Source organism: Diplotaxodon limnothrissa, linkage group LG14 (genome assembly GCF_057381915.1).
Source record: "Diplotaxodon limnothrissa isolate DT_005_m linkage group LG14, D_limnothrissa_male_GT1.1, whole genome shotgun sequence".
Classification (NCBI taxonomy): Eukaryota; Metazoa; Chordata; class Actinopteri; order Cichliformes; family Cichlidae; genus Diplotaxodon; species Diplotaxodon limnothrissa.
Genome location: NC_140609.1, coordinates 2,310,956 through 2,330,073, shown reverse-complemented (window position 1 = coordinate 2,330,073; position 19,118 = coordinate 2,310,956). Strand labels below are relative to the sequence as shown.

General features: G+C 44.3%; 1 protein-coding gene across 1 annotated transcript in view; it reads left to right on the top strand.

The window, feature by feature from the left end:
- Nucleotides 1-17,779, top strand: part of ulk2 (unc-51 like autophagy activating kinase 2) — a 33,684-nt gene extending 15,905 nt beyond the window's left edge. The window contains exons 6-27 of the mRNA XM_085370718.1: nt 1,073-1,246; nt 1,590-1,663; nt 1,783-1,884; nt 1,971-2,029; nt 3,166-3,248; nt 3,854-3,904; nt 3,987-4,075; nt 4,421-4,589; nt 6,084-6,141; nt 10,303-10,452; nt 11,827-11,972; nt 12,059-12,139; nt 12,652-12,914; nt 12,991-13,169; nt 13,448-13,557; nt 13,694-13,831; nt 13,924-14,165; nt 14,271-14,449; nt 14,576-14,694; nt 14,782-14,939; nt 15,027-15,162; nt 15,331-17,779. Of these exons, the coding sequence (XP_085226844.1) occupies nt 1,073-1,246; nt 1,590-1,663; nt 1,783-1,884; nt 1,971-2,029; nt 3,166-3,248; nt 3,854-3,904; nt 3,987-4,075; nt 4,421-4,589; nt 6,084-6,141; nt 10,303-10,452; nt 11,827-11,972; nt 12,059-12,139; nt 12,652-12,914; nt 12,991-13,169; nt 13,448-13,557; nt 13,694-13,831; nt 13,924-14,165; nt 14,271-14,449; nt 14,576-14,694; nt 14,782-14,939; nt 15,027-15,162; nt 15,331-15,395 (2,825 nt within the window). The 3' untranslated portion in view covers nt 15,396-17,779. The remainder of the gene's footprint in view (nt 1-1,072; nt 1,247-1,589; nt 1,664-1,782; nt 1,885-1,970; nt 2,030-3,165; nt 3,249-3,853; nt 3,905-3,986; nt 4,076-4,420; nt 4,590-6,083; nt 6,142-10,302; nt 10,453-11,826; nt 11,973-12,058; nt 12,140-12,651; nt 12,915-12,990; nt 13,170-13,447; nt 13,558-13,693; nt 13,832-13,923; nt 14,166-14,270; nt 14,450-14,575; nt 14,695-14,781; nt 14,940-15,026; nt 15,163-15,330) is intronic.
- Nucleotides 17,780-19,118: the final 1,339 nt, after the last annotated feature.

The window sequence follows — 19,118 nt, the reverse complement described above, 5'->3', positions numbered from 1 at the left end:
GACCACTGTGTACACCGGGGAGGGTGGACCTCCAGGCCTCGAGGGCCGGTGTCCTGCAGGTTTTAGATGTGTCCTTGATCCAACGCAGCTGATTTAAATGGCTAAACGACCTCCTCAGCATGTCTTGAAGTTCTCCAGAGGCCTGGTAATGAACTAATCATTTGATTCAGGTGTGCTGACCCAGGGTGAGATATAAAGCCTGCAGGACACCGGCCCTCGAGGCCTGGAGTTGCCCACCCCTGACTTAGGATAAAGTGTTGTTGGCTTACTGAACAACTTTGCTGAAACACTCAGCCCGGACACCCGGACAGGACAGGTTCATTTAAACAAGCAAACTGTGACCTCGGCTTATTTGATGTAGGTGTTGGTGTCCAACACACTGTTTCTGTGAATAGTTTCACAGGGTTAAAACCAGGTCAGCTTCTAGAATCAAATCCTCCGAGTCGACGGCACCTTGGTTAGATAAGAACATGTGTTTACACCTCTGTTCCATAAAAACACTGATTGTGCTGCTGAAACTGTTCTTATCACTGTACCTTTGCATGACGTACCTGCCTGCGTGGTGCTTTTTGCAGCATGGGTCACGGTCAGACCCTTCTGTGGATCCGTGATCCAGGAGCCTTGCTTGAGTAACACTAGTGGTTGTGAAATTGAAACCTTTGTGGGCAGAGCGCTACGTTACACTGGGCACCTTATGTGATTGTGTTCTTATTATTGGAGTGCTGCTGTGAACACTGCGTAGGTAACAGCCATTTAAATTGCATAATCTCTAGTAAATTATTCTACAGTTTACACAACTTTTCATGTTAGAAGTCGATCCGCTGTGCTGGGCAGAGAGCAGATTATCTATGCCCACAGAGTTTTTATGACTTTATGTCTTAACAGTAATGAACATTTTTCATTAGCAGGAACATGAGCGAAACATGGCACTCAAAGAATTTTGAATTGAAAACAAAGCGAGAATTTGACATAGATGCAGCTTAATGAACATTTTTGCATGGTTGCTACATAAATGCTCCTTGAGGAAAAACATTGAACTGGATCCTGACTACTGTGGTCTTTTTTGTTTAAGCTAAGGGGACGCTGAGAGAGGATACACTGAGGGTCTTTCTACAGCAGATTGCTGCTGCCATGCGCATCCTCAACAGCAAAGGCATTATTCACCGTGATCTGAAACCACAGAACATCCTGCTGTCATACGTGGGTCGCAAGAAGTCCAACATCAGTGGCATCCGCATCAAAATTGGTAATGGAAGAAGAATGTCAGTTACTATCAGTTATTAAGTTACGTGCAGCGTAGTTTTCTCATAACTACATTTTGGAAGCGTGTACAGACCTATCATTGTTTCGCTTCGTGTCATTTACAGTGGCCAGAGGTTAAGTTTAAATCAATATGTTATAAATTCAGAAAGTTTTTATAAAAGTAATGCAGCCATGATGATGATGATGAGTAGCAGTGTTGTGTTGTTATACACCACAGTACGAGCTCTGTTTGGAGTGCAGGGCGTCTCCATTCATTCTTCATCCAACAATAGTGGTTTGTGTTACTGGTGATAACAACACGTGTGCTTCATGTCTCCGTTCTACAGCTGACTTTGGCTTTGCACGGTACCTCCACAGCAACATGATGGCAGCTACACTGTGTGGGTCCCCCATGTACATGGTCAGTGTGTTTTATTCTCTATATTTTCTGTGTGTCAGCTTTAAAAAAGATCTGTCTGCTCGGTTTGTTACATATAACTCTGTGTTGTGGTTCTTGGCTCGTGACCTGTTCTCTCTCAGGCCCCAGAAGTCATCATGTCCCAGAACTATGACGCCAAGGCTGACCTGTGGAGCATAGGGACGGTTATCTACCAGTGTCTGGTTGGAAAGCCACCATTCCAGGTTAACAGTGTGCACAACAAACCAATAACGCGTGGACCTGTCGGTGTTTGCGACTGTGCGTCTTATTTCTCAACTTGTATTTTCAGGCCAACAGTCCCCAAGACCTACGGATGTTTTATGAGAAGAACAAGAATCTGCAACCCATGTAAGTCACCTTCACACCGTAGCCTCAGACACGAGATGCATAATAAATATGTGCAATCAGTCTGTTTCTTTCAAATAGATCAATAGATTTAACAGGATACAAGTGACACATAATACCTGAAGATTATGTTTTGAAGTTGGTGGCTTATACCTGTCTAGTTGAAAATGGGACTATACAGTATAGTTTTTAGGAACAGAAACTGTGTAGGTATGGTGTTATTTGCTGTTGCTGTGGATTGTGGTGAACATGTGACTTAAGAAAAGGGAAGACCATATAAGACCAACATAAGAGAGGAGGACACAGGTGAACATGAAGAAAAGGAAGCGAGTGAAGGCAGAGGAAAGGATTAAAGGATGCTGCACAGAGCTGAGGAAGAAGCTGAGACTGGCTTTGAGTGGTAGGAAAGAATTCAAGTCGGCTTTGAAGGCACAGCTTTGGTGCCGAGGCGTCTGTTGTTTCATCCAGGACATGGTTTGGGGCATGAAGGTGGTGTTCTGTCAGGTGTTACACCCCCAATTCTGACATATTTGAACTACTTGTATGCTTTGAATAGCAGCATAGGCTGAAAAGAACTAATTCAGTTTTAAATTAAGGTGTATATTCAATTTAGTTTCAGTTATATAACACTAAATCACACCCACGGGTGCCTCAACGTGCTTTATATTGTAAGGTATAGACCCTACAATAATACAGAGGAAACCCCAACAATCATATGGCCCCCTATGAGCAAGCACTTTGGTGACAGTGGGAAGGAAAAACTCCCTTTTAAAAGGAAGACACCTGTGTCAGCACCAGGCTCAGGGAGGGTCTGTCTGAGAGGAGGAAGAGGGCAAAAACACAAGCTGTGGGAGAGAGCCAGAGATCCATAGCGAATGATGGAGCCGTGGAGGAGTAGAAGTTCTGACTTCAGTTACTTAGTGCTACCTGCAGGTCAGTTTTCAAATGGTCTGTCAAGCTGTATCCAAACTGGCAGACTAACAGTACTGACTTTGTAATACGTACGTGATTAACAGTAACAATCCTATAAGCTACAGTGCACCCATTGCATTGTCTGACGTGCCTCAGAATGCACTGCACAGCTGATATGCACCCTGAGAGAAACAAAGTGTTGATGTTTCCATACTCTTACTACCCAGCATCCCGAGGGAGACGTCCCCACAGCTGAGCGATCTTTTGCTTGGGCTGCTGCAGAGGAATCAGAAGGACAGAATGGACTTTGGTACGTACTGACATCACAGTCTTTCAGTAGTGGTGCTTTCCATACTTTTCCTCTAATTTCAGTATAAAGTGTGTTAAACTGTGTAGGGTTTAAATAAGGATACTGTGCACAGTGAGACACTTTATTCCACTGTTTACCAGGGCTACAAAGTCAGTTGAATTTCAATACAAATCACGATTTTTGGTTTCCTACGATTAAATGAACAGGATAAACCAAGATTAAAAATGTTCCACTAATACAAGGCAAAACTTAAGAAATGATTTCAACACCTGACAGCCAATCACAGCTTTTCCTTGGACCACTGGCTGGACAGCTGCACGACTGTCCACAGATTCAAAGTTAGAAAGATGGAGAATCTAGATAAATAAATAAAACATATTGATGAGTAACGACTGGGAAAAAACTAACAGCCTAATTGGGATTTCAGTGTTTGTAAAAATGAAAACTTGACTCTGAGCTTTGACAGCAACTTTAAGAATGAAAATGAATCTGTGTGAGTCGGCTGGTTCTGATGCAGCAGGAGGGGAAGAGTAAGAAAAACTCTGAACAGGTTTAGATGGGGTATATCGTGCTGTTTCTCACTTACCTATCCATCTCTCTCTCAGACACATTTTTCAGCCACCCTTTCTTGGAGTCGTCATCCACCATTAAAAAATGTAAGCACAAAGGTCAGAGTCTACAGCACATCCACGCCTCATCAACTTGAAACCATGATTAATGGTGAGTTTCCCCCCTCAGCGTGTCCAGTTCCTGTGCCCATCACCTCCAATCCTGTGACAGACAGCTCCTGTGGCAGCTCCCCATGTATCCGCTACAGCTCTCCTCCTGTGAGTTTGATCACATGTATCACATGGATTTGTCTGGGAAATGCACAGATCCTGTGTAAAAACACTTCAGCCTTATTTTTAGGTCCTCGTGTGTGCTGCCTTTGAATACTGCTAGCGTGAGTGCTGCTGCGGTTACATCTTCCGCTAGTTATAGCAATCTCTTCATGTCACTGCAGCAGGAGGAAAGGAGAGATTTCTCAGCAGTGTTCTCTGTAACAATGTAACGAGATTAGTTTGACAGTCAGCGCTGCCCTGCTTGGAAGACTTAATGGGATCAGTCAGGAGCCTCACTACAATTTATACTTCCTCCCCCTCCTCTCCCATACTCTCTCTGCATGTGAACAGTCTCTGCCAGACATGCAGACTCTAGCAGAGGATGGTCTGTCATCCCCTCCACTCGGTCCGCCCAACTTCCTGCAGCTGTCCAAAGAGTCTGCAGGAAGCACCAGCAGTAAGAACTCTTCTTGTGACACGGACGACTTTGTCCTGGTGCCCCACATCTCTGCTGACAGCTGTAAGTGCCAACACCTGTCTATATTTACACCTAACTTGCATCTTAATGTCTTCATTATATTAGCCGTCATGTCTTCTTTTCAACCGCTAGTACTGAGGTAGAACTAAAGACCTGCTTAAATTAATGACTCACATTTTATGATGCATTATCTAAAATGACTTTTAATGGTGATTGGAACATAAAAACATCATGTACCAAATGTTTAATAAAATAATAAATAATAAAATAATAATAAACTGCCTAAAAATGGCCCCCAAAATAATGTAAGCTTTAGCTTTTTCCAGGAAAGTTATATTTGTGCTTGATTTTTACTTTACTTTGCTGCTCCCATAAAGTTCAGTACTTTCAGTGCTATGTCTCTTTTATAATATCTGTGTGTCTACCCAGGACCTAACCTAGCAGTGCACCAGAGTCCATCACTGTAAACTTTGCCATAGTACTGCAAACTGCCTATTTCAGCCTGAGCTACATTATCATTTAATTCGACGATAAATGATAATTTAACATCAAAGACATAACTTCAGCACCATTCCATTATCTGTAATTTTAAAGGAATCTATACATATATCCATGGATCTGTGTGCAGACCATGTGGTGACTTCATGGTATCAGCTGGAGGGACTGCCAGGCTGTAACACATGCAAACTGAACTCAGTCTTTATTTACTGTGTATCAGAAGTATGTACTCATTAATTGAAGGTGACTGACATAGACCACTTGTTATATTGTAGACAGAAGTGGTTCTCCCATTAGTTAATTGTAGAGTATAAAATGCTCCAAGACTCCAGCAACTACACCAGTGTGAGTTATGTGCTTCACGTGTGATCTCAATATAACAGCTGACCAAATCACAGCTTTTATGGGAATTGCTAACCTATGCTATAGTAATGACAGCTGTAGCACCAGCATGTCGCACCATGTAGTCTACAGTGCAACTCTGGTGTAAACCAAACTCCAGCACACCTGATATTTCCTTAAGATTTTGTTTTGTTTTGGGGTTTTTTGTTAATAGAAAAAAGAAACTATTCCTAAGACTACTCGTAAATCTACAACATTTTACATTTCAGACAGTAATAGTGTGAGTTAGAATTGTCCAAAGAATAATGTGTTAAATGTTCCGTTTACTCAAACCCTCGAGTCGTTTAAAAACCCCATTAGGATGTAACGGTCAGTAATTTATCAGAGCTCACTGGACTTTTATTAGACTAGTTCTGTTTGGTTAAAAATGTCTCAACTCTTCATCAGAAAACCGAGAGACTGCTCACCTCTGTTTGTAACTGCTGTACAACAACATTGTGTGTTTAGTCTAAGGAGCTTGGAAACAAAAGCGTCTGGACTTCTTTAAGTTGCTTGAAGGCGTTTCACCTCTCATCCTTCTTTAACTGAAGAAGCTTCTCCTAGACTACGATGACCTGGATGACTGAGAACCTTCACAGACATTGTGTGTGTGTGTGTGTTAATGATTGTTTTCTTTCCTTTTTTCCTCATCCTCAGATGACCAACCAATGGGACCGGGTCGTCGGGCATCCAGCGAGTTTCTCATGTGTGGAGGGTGAGTACGAGGCTGTGCAACACATTCTGCTTAAGTTAGGTTGAATTTTCTGACCTTACCAAAATAATTATCAGCCGAAAAAGAAAATGCAGTTCTAAAGAGAGAACTGAAAGTTCACCATAAATGACTTCTGCTTCTGTCAGCAAGTTTGGCACTTGTCGTGTGTTGCTGTATGCACATAGCCCGAAGAGCAGAACTAGCAAAGTGTGTCTGCAGAGAGAGACTTGGACCAAACAGTGGATCAATTTGAAGTACTGCAGAGAGTAATGAGCCACCAAAGAGCAGCCACAGCAGACTCACACTCAGCTTTGACTTTCACTACCCATTGCTGTTTGTGTGCTTGCTCCCCATTTAGATGACAGGTGGTTTGCTGCTACCAGAATTCTGTGCCCTATAATGTTAAACCCCTGTTGACTGCAGGTGGCATGTAAAAGATGAGCTGGGTTAGAGTTGGCCACATTGAGGTGAATGGAGGTTTTCCAGACATAGCTGTGGTAGGGCTGACACGCCACATCTGTTTTTTTCAGTAATTATTTGTTTTGTTTAACAACAGTTAAGTGTGATTCATAAAAAAGGCTGTTACCTCACTGGATGTTGGAGATGCTTTGAATGCAGCCCAGCGTCACTAAGCCACCAGGCACCGTTTGTGGGCTGTGAATTGGATATTTTCAGGACAATAGGAGTGTGTCACGATGAGTCAGACTGTTTCACACAAAGACATGTTTGAATGCTCATATTATCCATTTTAATATGATCTATTTTTGTGTCAGCAGGGCTTACTTTCTTTCTTTGTATCACTATTTCTGTGAGCACTTGACAAACAGCCTGCTTCCAGCTTTATCCTGGGTAACCCCTAAATGGTGCCGATTTATTTATCTTGACTGAACGCTCCTGCCCACTACCAGCTCTTCGTGATTAATCGGTTACAAAGAAGATACCGAGCCAGACAACATGGTGGTGCTGTGCTAAAAACAGCACCAGACCCACAGAGAGGACTGTGTGTATTCGAATAAGAGTCCCCAAACCTCTCTTGCATTTTTTTAACACACGCAAACACAGTTTATGGAATAAATATTGGTCTTATTATAGTAAGTACTGTACACAAACACACTCTCACACTGCCGTTGACACGGCTTTCATCTCCTTTTGGCCTTCCATATGCTTCCTAAGTTTATTCCCTTTGATCAGCTGGTGTTTTTCTTACTGCAGTAATGTGATAGTCCATATTGAAATACATTCAGACTTCCTTGTCCTACCTGTGATACCTGTGATGTTGTATTAAATTGCACACAACCCCACACTGATTCATTAATTCAGTTTAGTTTGATTAAGTTCCTTATTAATTTAATTGCATTTATATAGCGTCAAATCACAACAACAGGTGCCTCAAGGCATTATTGGGATTAGGGTTCAGGGTCACCTGATCCAGTCTTAACTATATGCTTTATCCAAAAGGGAAGTTTGGAGCCTGATCTTAAAAGCAGAGACGGTGTCTGTCTACCAAATCCAAACTGGGAGCTGGTTTCACAGAAGATGGGCCTGAAAGCTAAAGGCTCTGCCTCCCATTCTACTTTAAAATACTCTTAAATTGATCTTGAATTTGATTCTGCGTTTAACAGGGAGGCAGAGAAGAGAAGCCAGTATGGGGGATATGCTCTGTCTTTCTAGTCCCTGTCCAGTTCTGTCCTGTACTCTCAAGGAGATTTTAGGACAGCCTGATAAATAATGACTGACTTGTCCAGCCTAGAACTAATAAATACTAGTTTTTGATGATACTGCCCAAGCAAAGCATGTGTAGCATGGATCACGACTCCCCATTTACATGAACAAATTGGAGTCTATTAGATAGAATTCAAACCATTGGAGTGCAGTACCTATAAGTACCTATAAATCTCTGTGGCGTGCTCCAATCTCTGTAATCAAAATTTATGGTCCCCAAATCAAAAGCTGCACTGAGGGCTAGCAGGACGAGCACAGACATGAGTGCGCAGTCAGAGGCCAGATCATTTGTAACCTTCACGCTGTTTCTGTGCTGAAAACTGACTGAAACTCTTCAAATAAACCATGTTTGTAACAGATGTTCTAACAAATCATCAGTTAGCTGTTTGCAACTAGTCATCAAGAATGTTTGGTGAACTCAATCTTATAGAAAGCTGAGTTCAGTTTCACTGCCCATGTTAGACCTGATTACTGCGGCAGGCATGCAGCGTACCCCTAACGCTGTCTGGGAAAACACCCCAGGCGAGCAGCACTTGTTTGTCTTCTGAGCGATGCTGACACGAATGCTTTTCCGAGCCTCTTACGCACAGTTTCTACATTCTGCAGGTGTGCACATCTCTGCCGGTGGTTTTGTGACTGCATGGACTCATTCACACAGACTTTGCGATGCAATGCAGCCATCAGGCAGGCTTGAACGTTTAACATGAACAGCTACTACAGCCGTGGCATCTCAGGTTGTCTGTAATCACCATTTGACCCTACAGACAGCTGAGCACCAGTGTGTGTGTATGCCCCTCCCCCTGCATGCAGAGTGGTGCAAGCAGCAGCCACCCTGGGGAGAAACCCTGGTAAATGGAGCACACATTTTAGCCTAACACTGTTAATGCAGACAACTTCAAACTCAGCAGGATAGATAGATGGTAAAACCCGTAAGTATTTTGATTGAATACAGACCCAAAATTCAAGTTAAAGGTTAATATGAGAGTTAAATACTACCTTGTGTAGTATTTTGCATACATTTGCTTGCTCTCTGTGACTACTTTCTCGTGCCCCTGTCCTTCCCCAATGCTTTGCACTTCGTCTCCCTACTTTCCTGTTTTTCATGTGTAACCAGTCCTCACTACTCTCTGTTCCCGTTTTGCTCACACTTGCTCCATTTCAGCTTCCTATGTGTCTATTCTGTGCTGTGCCCCTCTAACACCCTCTGCTGCCAGCTTTACTCCCTCCCTCTACTGTTCTCATGGTTTTGTTTTTCCCCTTAACAATAAGTCTTCAGTGCTTACATAAATGAGTTAATCATTGACACACAGGAAGAACCAATTTTCATTTCATTGCAGTAGTTGTCCCTAGCAATTTGGAAACAGCAGGCACACTCTCCAAAACCAAAGCCTTGTTTATCCTGTTTTCTTTGTCCTGAATTGGAGTCCAGAGAAAGGATGAAAGGTGGCACAGGAAGGGAGTGTGGACCCTGGGGGTAGCGAGAGGAGCGTGTAGAGATATTGTTACTGTAAAAAAACAGACAAAGCAAGTGATGGTGATGAATGAGGACACTTTTTAGATGCTGACATGGTTTAAAAACCAGGTCGTCGGAGACGCAGCTGAGTTTGAAGATACAGCCTCGCTCTCTTTCTACTCTTGGCTCTTTTTGAAGAGCAGCTGTTCACTGACCAAATGTTCTTTCTCCTTTTTAAAGCCAATAACAGCAGCACGCAACACCTTTCTCCATATTAACAATGGCCGGGCTCAGTAAAGCTTTTAGCAGCTTAGAGAAAATGGATCGCTTCAACAAGGCTCATTACCTCACATGCTAGTGGTGCAGCACGTGCTAGTGTTTATTTCTCAGAACTGCAGATATGCCACAAAGCAGCTGCTCTCGGGTTCTTTGTCTGGACTAGTCCAGCCTCACGTGTCCTCCTCCCTCCCTCCCTTATGGACCCTCCCAGGCTTTCATTATTACATAACGGGTTTCTAACTCGTGTCACCTTTAAAAAACATTAAGAACATATAGGATGTTTTTTTTAAAGGCCCTGTTTAGGTGTCATTACCTTACGCTCAGAACATTTTGTCTCCTCTGGAATGATAAAAGAATGTAAATGCACTTCCCCTCCCGTGTCTGTACAGCAGAGGACCGTCCTCATGCGTGCTATTGGCTGCCCCTACATGTAGTCCTGCCCCAAGCAGAGTGAAGTCTGAAGCTGATTGGTCTTGCCTGTGTTTACATGGAAGCCTCTGTCCCTGAGAGGCTGGGCTAAAACTGAACTTCCCCAACCTGCCTCCATCTGAGCGTAAACAAAGACCTCAGGGCTGTGAAAGTTCACAAGCTGTAACTTTTGGACTTACCATGACAATTGAAACTCCAGACAACTTCACGCAAACAAGCAAGCAGCAGCAACTTCAAACACATTGGCTAACGACGCTCCTTTCTCACTTCGTCCCCTCCAGGCAGCCACAGCCCACCCCAGGACAGACGCCTATGGTGTCCCCGCGGGCTGAGACCACCCCCATTCCAGTTCCTACGCAGGTTCGCAACTACCAGCGCATCAAGCAGAATCTGTCCAGCAGCCCGAACACCACACTCTACAGCTCCCCCAGGTAAGGACTCTGCTGGGATTGCTCAGTCAACTTATCGAGTGGCAATGATGAACTGCAGAGGAATGCTTAACTCACCACAACTATTTCATCAGCCATAAGGTTTCACTGAAATTACATCAGTCAACTGCCTGCTTGAGTTTATGGCCTTACTGAGGGGTTTGTTGACAGTTTCACGTGAAGACAGAAGAGAAGGGATGGCACGTTGTTTCTCAGGGAAACTAGTTACATGATAGTGTAGTGGTTTACATATTCGCCTAACAAGGGAAAGGTCCTCGATCGGATCCTGGGAGGAGACACAGATCCCTCTGGGGTTATGTCAGGAAGGGCATCCCGCGTAAAAACCTGCCAAATCAAATATGTGGAGCTACTCACTGTGGCATTGCTAATGGCTCTGTTATTAGAAGTTTATTATGTTAGCTTCTCTGTAGAATTTCGTTCGTCTGGTGGTTTACTTACTTTGCCAGTGAAATTCCTCCCGTAATGCTGAACAAAGTGTCAGAGACAAATTCAAATCTTCAGTCACGGTTCTACTTTCAGCTCAGAGTCAGATGGTTAGTGTTATTGTTCTCACTGCAGGAGCAACATTAGTTACATTCCTCCTCATCTGTGGATTCATTTTCCTCTGTATTAGCAGCAGAACAGTGCACACAAATGCTAATATTAGGTGGGGAGTGCAGAGGAGGCAGCTGATGAAAGGTTGATGCTTTTTGAGTTTTCTTAGCACAATTTACGTGAGCAACGTATGCAGGTGAATTTCAGGTGTTCGTTTATGTTTTAACCACAGGACAGTCAAACTGTAATGTTTCACTTTAACGTGCATGATTAACACGTGTGATAAAGAATCACCACAAAGATTCTTTTAATACAAGGATGAGAATCGTGTCAATTGTTTTTCCAAAAAAACGACTGTGCAAATTTTAAAAGATATTAATTTAATTTTAAAAAACATTCTGTGTTTTATGTTTTGCAGTTTACCAGTTGCATTGCATGGAATCACTATTTCTTTCAGCCCTGCAGACATTCGTCCTGCCTTCGTGGTTTCATAAGTGCAGCGAGGAACATACAGCTGTACCACCAAAACATATTACCCACATTTGACAGATATGATGATGTGGGGTATCTGTGTCATCACACGAAGCACCATGAATGTGTAACGAGCTGATGATGGTGATATTCATGTTTAGACGACTGAGTAGACTACACAGTTTAGTATCGGACTGAAAACTGCCAACTTTCAGCTGTCGTGAGTCGTCTCAGCAGCCAAACAAATGTTTGCAAACTGCCACAAGATGAAATGAGCCAAAGGAAGACTGGCTTAGACTGTTACTTCATGTCTGTTTTGTATAATTAAAGATTCATGCTTGTGTTTTTCAGATCTGGCACAGTGAGGCGATCTAACACCAGTCCAATGGGTTTTCCCAAGGTGGGCTCGGGGTCTCCGAGCTCCGCAGACGTCCCTCAGACTGTGGGCCGCCGCCTCTCCACTGGAAGCTCCCGGCCCTACTCGCCCTCACCTCTCGGTAAGCTTACGTTTAATGACACCTCCCAGACATGAAGGGGACATCTCTCGAGTCTCCTGACAAATCTAAGCTCTTTCTGTGTGCAGTGGGCACCATCCCTGAGCAGCTGGGTCACTGCTGCTGTCACCTACAGAACCAGGAACCCCGCAGCCGCAGTTCTTCAGGAGGTACGTTCTCAGGCTCCCTGCTCGTTCTCAGGGCTATCTCACTCTGTATTGTCCTGTTCCCTTCAGTTTCAGGTGCTGTGGGTACAGTTGTAATGAAAAAGGAGATTCACAGTATACAACCCTTCCCAACAACGATGTGTTTGACATTTAAAAGAAGCAGAATTGACAACAACTGCTGTTCTGAGTTCTGATTCTCTTGCTAGTGACATGACTTAATTTTTGGAAAGTGCATGAGTCACCATGACTCCAGGCCATTTTCAGAGTCTCTGGCTCCGCACATGTCTTACGCCTTGTTCACTGTTTGTGTCAAGAGGTTTGCTGTCATGGTGACCAGGAAGGAGGCTTCACTGTCCTAAATGATGAATCAGATTTTAGTGCTTTGTCCCCTGTGTGAAGAGGCACACAAATGAGCAGCACACACTCTGTGGAAGGTTGTAGGGAAAATGGTAGACTTGATGCTAAGCCATGGATGATTACTAACTGGTATTGGTTCTAATCCACTGTGTCTTTAGGTTCCCCCATCCCATCCTCTCAGCTCCTGGGGGCTCGGCTTCAGAGCGCCCCCATTCTTACTGAGGTCTACCAGACCAGGCAGAAGCTCCACAAGCAGCTGTCTGACCCTGTGCAGCCTTCCTCCTCCTGCAGTCACTCCCCGCAGCTTGGCCGTCCCGCCAACCTTGGTTCTTCCCCCACCAAGCTGCTGGGCTCCTCCCCTCGCACGTCTGACTGGCTTCAAAAGTCCCCACTGCCCACAATCATTGGCTCCCCAACTAAAGTGAGTGCCCTTCAGTGAAGAAGTATGCTTTTAGCTGTTAAATTTAGGTTACTTCACCTTTTTGTCTCTTTTTCAGACCATTTCAGCACCATTTAAGATCCCCAAAACACAAGCCTCCTGTAACTTGATGGCGCTGGCAGACAGCCCCCAACCCACAAGGATGCTGGCTGACGCACACGATGTTTGCGGACACCACAGCAACCCCTTCCTCGCCGGGCGACCAGCTGCTCCTGAGGGCAGCCGGACATTTGGCAGGTATAGAAGCACCCAAATCTGCTTCCATTGGAGCTGTTAAATCTGATAAATGCACATATGGACAGTCCAGTGCAGTCACTTACAACATGGACTGTGAGATTCGTCATAAATAAATAAAAAACAGCTGATCAGTTGGTGTTCTTATGCAGTGACAATCTTTCGCCTGGCTCAATTTCAGACTTCCCGGAAATCTGATTGATTTCCTTTTTACATGAAAGATGTTAAGAGTGTTTTAACTGTGAAACACTCTGCTGACATCATCTGCACTTTCCTTACAGGTCTGTCAGTACAGGTCGTCTGTCTGACCATCCAATCAGAATCACTCTGGGTGGGCAGCCCTATCAGGGCAGCAGTGACAGCCTGAATACTGAGCGGCCCATGGACACAGGTATGAGCACTGAGCAGATACTCTGCATGTGTGAAATTAGCAACATTGTGTCCAGTTTAAGCCGTGAGAACATCGTTTACAAATAAACGGTTCACTGAACGACAGAAGTAACGAGCACATTTCCTCCTGCCCAAAGCCCCCGCAGGTCCGAGCACGCTCGCTCCCGGTGGGTCAGCGAGTCCTCGTACGGTCCTTTTCACTGTGGGTTCACCACCCAAGAGCAGCACTCCTCCAACCTGCAGCCACCTGGGCACCCGATCACGCACCACTTCAGGTGAGGGAAACCTGCCACCTTCTTGCAGAGCTGAGCTTTAGGAGGAAAGCTTAAAATTTTTCTGCCATGCTCTCTCCTCTCTGTCCCCTCAGTGGGCTCCAACAGTTCAGCAGGCTCTCTGTGCTCAGTCAGTGGTCGGGTTTATGTCGGCTCTCCTCCGGGCATGGCCATAGGCTCATCTCCTCCAGGAGGTTACGGAGGTGGGCAGCTGGCCCCTGGGGCAGAGGGGGCACCCAGCAGCCTGCGGTACGTCCCGTATGGGACCTCTCCTCCCAGCCTAGAGGGGTTCATCACCTTTGAAGCCCCAGAACTTCCTGAGGAGACTCTGATGGAGGTGAGAAGTAGGGATTGGTGCCTTACAAGAAGTGGTTGATTCTTTTCACGCAGTGTCTCTTCTCCTCTTCAACATTTCATTGCAATCTTTCTTTCCGTGCCCTAGCGTGAGCACACAGACACCCTGATGCACCTGCGGATGATGCTTTCATTTACCGACTGCATCCTGGAGATGGCGGCGCTTCGAGCCGGGGGGACAGAGCTCGGCATCTCGGCTGCATCCCTCTACCCTCCCCAGGACAGCGTGGTTGTGGACCAGATCAGCCAGCTGAGCAAAGAGTGGGGGTAAGAAACTTAAGTCTGCTCTGATTTTTAAGTAATATAGTTTTTAATATCATGTAATCATAGGGCCCTTTGTTTGTAAACACTTCGCATTTGTCTTACGAGCTGTGGTTGTGCTGCCCCCTACAGGCAGGTGGAGCAGTTGGTGCTTTACATGAAGGCAGCTCAGCTCCTTGCTTCCTCGCTCCATCTGGCCAAAGCTCAGATTAAATCTGCCAAGCTCAACCCTTCCACTGCTGTCAAACAGGGTAAGGACGTTTCGGCTTCCTCGCTGCCTTTTTCCTTTGTATTTTATCTTTATTAGTTTAATAAAGGCTCTCCCTTTATCCTCTCAGTGGTCAAGAGTCTGAATGAGCGCTACAAAAGCTGCATCTCCCTGTGCAGGCAGCTGACCGACAAACTCAACCACTTCTTCTCTGATAAGCAGCGCTTTGTGGACGAAATCAACAGCGTCACCGCAGAGAAGCTCGTCTACAATCACGCAGTGGAGCTGGTGGGTCTCATGTGTATGCAGTGACAAACCTATTGTACAGATAGACTTGGTGCTGGTGAGGCTAATGCGATCGTGTGCGTGCTCCAGGTTCAGTCAGCAGCTCTCGATGAGATGTTCAAGCAGACGGAGGACATAGCCTATCGCTACAGCAAGGCCTCCATGCTCCTGGACGGCCTGTCCAAGATCCTCCAAGACCCCACAGACATCGAAAACGTGATGAAATGTAAGCACGAGCTCACCGTCTTAAGCAGTTGAACTTGGGGGGATGTTTTACTCAGACGCGTTCAGGATGGCGCTGTGATTCATGAGACATTGCAGCATTTCCTGTGCATTCCACGTTTATCTAATGACTTCTATTAACGAGTTCCTGTTTTGTATCTGTTCCCTGCAGACAAGGCCAGTGTGGACCGCAGGATCTCAGCTCTGTGCTACTGTACTGTCACACTGTACGAGTAGAAGAGCTGGTGAAATCATAGACAGAGGGACCACGTCCTAAGACTGTTGATTACCGTTCCCACAAAGCCCTCATTCCTTGTGTAGCAGTTCAAGCACCTTTCATCGGCTAGGTTCCATCTCTGTTTATCATGACTTCATTTTACCAGCTGCATCGCAGAGTGACCGCATAAATCTACAACCAAAGATGATGGCAGATCCGGAAACAAGACGCTGAACCTGGCTGTAGGTGAACTTGCCCTTTCAGGTGCACTTTTTTATGTCACGATGGTCGACCGCCATCAGACGGAAACATTGGGGATTCGTTTCTACCAGAACAAAGAGGACTCACGGGACCTCGACAGACTCGAGCTCCATAAGAAGTGGCTCATCTTTTCAAATCCTGTCAGTGTCCGTTATTTACTCAGAAGTTCGTTTTGTTATTTATTGGTTCACATGCACATGGATTCTCCCTGAAAACCTCAAGTATTGGAGTTGAAGGAGCGTGTTGTTGTTCGTTGTAACAGATCTAACTCTGTGGACTTTAACATTAAACTGTTACAGACAGCTGGAGAGCTCTGTGTCTGGGGGGGAGGAACATCTAATTTGTGATTGCTTTGTTTTTATGTTTCTTGTATTTTTAGCTCATGCACTTTACCGTTGAGAGGAGGAGGAAGGTGGAAACGTGATCACTTCTGCTCCGAGCCTCAAAATCGACCTGCTGTGTGTGGGATGATCATCAAGCTGCTGTAAAGCCACAGCTTTAATCATGATCTATTTATCTGAGTGCAGCTCAGTCTGTGTAGTGTGACACAGATTGGAGCTTTCTCCGAGATTCCCTGGTGATGTCACTGGGAGTCATCCTGATTCTGGCATGGGAATTTCCTCTGCTTAGAGTGGCTTGGTGCGTAGGAATATTCGGTTCCTGCAGCTTCTACAAATGTCTTTGTTCAGTCTGTGATTGTTCCCAACCTTCTGGAAGTGTTACACTAAATCTTTGGATTTCAGGTACACTAACTGTATGTTGCATGTGACGCATTCAGGCTGATTTTCAAACTAATAGCTAAAATACAAAATGTCAGCGTTTGCATAGAAAGCTGAAACCTTTGGATTATGCCACTCACAGCATGAGGGATGGAGGCTAATGTGTGGTGGCGGCAGATATCCAAAAGAAACCCAGAACTTGAGTGGATCAGAGACTCTGTCACCACTGCCTCGCTGAGCAGCCAGTCGGGTGTCCACTTTACACCTCGATGGATTTAAACTGAATGGTCATATTTACTTGACAAGTTACCTTAATAACATGTTTCCTTAGACTAAAAACAAACTACAGCTTTTTATGCTTCGTCAGAATCTGTAGCTTTTTTTGAGTAAACACAAACTCCATGTTTGCAGACTTGTATATATTTTATTGTGGAGCATGTGATTATTCCCTTAGCCTCTTTTTGAGAGGAGGGTGAGTGTGTGGGAGAGGGCGTGGATATCAAACGCCCTGCCTGTCAGTCAAAGAGCACAAATCTTTATATGTAGATAGATTAATTTGTATTCAAGTCTGCCAAGGGTTTGATAAGGAAACCCTCCTTGGGCACAACAGGAGTGTGCCAAAGACTACAATAAAACTTCTGGCAGCTCCAAATCTTTCCAGAGAACTCTTTTTACCAGGACTGTTCATTGTTGAGGTCATGTTTGTTCAGCGCTCCCGAGTGAGCGTAATGTCTTCAGATTTCATTCTCCTAATTTTGTGAGACTTGATTTGTCACAATCCACATCGTCCCGCCCCCCCGTCAAGTCCTCACGGGGTATGTACTGTATGTACGAGCATATATAAACACACGTGCACTTGCCAGGTGTGCTTTAAGGCCAGTAGTATCCAGTCAGCATGGAAAGGAGGTGCCTTCTTGTGAAAGCAGACACAGGCCTACTCCTCTGTACAGCTGTGAATACATTCTTTGTATAACGGCGGTCTCTGGACTGTTCCTCCGATGTACTGTTCTCGTTTTCTTTTCTAGACACGTCTGGGTTTCGGTTTTCCCTCATCCCTGTCATGGGCGCTCTGAGCCACATAAAGCCTTTTCTGCATAAAGGGTGAAGAGGGATAAATAAGGCGAGCCACCTGAAACTTTGTACCATTCTGAACTACGAGTAAAACTGAGATATTTTAGGTAAAGCATGGGTACCACGTCTGCATTTTACCCTGTACAACCTCTAGGATGTGGAATGTATGCATCCTGTCGTTCTGCGCCTCTCCAGCTTGATCTCAATGCATTTTGGAAGCCCCCACCATCAGACCCTGATGATGAACACCAGTTTTTCCACGTTTAACATTATACTCGTCTGTCACTGGGGGGGTCTCTCTTTGTTCTTTATGGAACTGAAATGCAGTTTTTGTTATTAAAAAGAGAAGGAAAAGTGAACCTGTGTCACTGCGCTGTCTTTAATCTTAGTTCTGATTTTAAATGTACAATTTTATTTCTGTCATTTCTGTTTTTAACAAGAAAAATCAGTTTCCTAAATCGCAAAGACTGCAACGTAACAATCTCTCAGATTAATCCTTAAAAATATAACGGCTCGAACTAACACTTGGACTACTGTGCAACTGAATTTACAAATGTGACTTTTCGATCCTAAATTCAGTCATTTAATTTACATCGTTTTAAATGATTAATTAACATTTGCTGTCCTTGGAACTGGAAATTTACTTGTGAAGCTACTATGATGCATAAATAAATTTCTCCTTAGAATCTCTCTTCAAATCTGATTTTTACAAATCAAAAACTAATTTGGACCCAAATTCAAGTTTTAAAAGCTTTTTCCTGCCTGTAACTTGAACTTCTGTCACTACATCATCTTCAGGAGTTGTTCAAAACTTTTGATTTCCAAAGACTTTCTTGCTATTTTTTAAAAAGTGGTTTTGAACAATAGTTCTCCAGGTGTTCTGACTTCCTTTGGAAGTTTTTCCTGGGACACTGGCTGGTTTTTCACCATTTTTAGAGGAATGTTAAAGCCCTGACCCATGACCCAGGTGTCTTACCTGACTCAAGGGAGAAACTGGTGCAGTCGACACATAACAGACAACTCTGATAACAGAATAGAATTCAACTTTATTGTCATTGCACATGTCACAAGTACAAGGCAACGAAATGCAGTTTGCATCCATCAAATGCTTTAGCCATGATATAGATATATTACAAAATATATATTAGCAATAATATAGGGTTATATAGATATATTACAGAAATGGGTGTGTTATAGGTGCCAAGTCTGCACCAATGAGCTATTAGATGAAATCCTGCCATATTTTGACACTGTGTGCAGTGTCCTTAAAACATTTGACAAAATTGGACAAGTGGAGGACAAGAGAGGAACCGACACATCCACTATAAACAGAGCAGGCAATCAATACCTGAAAGTCATGCCATTAAGAAATAGGGTGGAAAAAATCCTGCAAAGACCTGACACAGAGATGCAGCCGGCCCTTCAGTTGAGCCCTCTAGTGTTCACTGAAGCATAATCAGAAATGGTCTGAGGTACAGGGTGATTGTGAAGGAGCCATTCTTAAGAAAGGGAACTGGTTAATGAGAATCAGTGGCAGTAGGTCTCATGAATCTAAGTATGACATTTTTGGTTCAATTTGTCATCAGTATGTATCAGGGGTGGGCAATTCCAGGCCACGAGGGCCGGTGTCCTGCAGGTTTTAGATCTCACCCTGGGTCAACACACCTGAATCACATGATTAGTTCATTACCA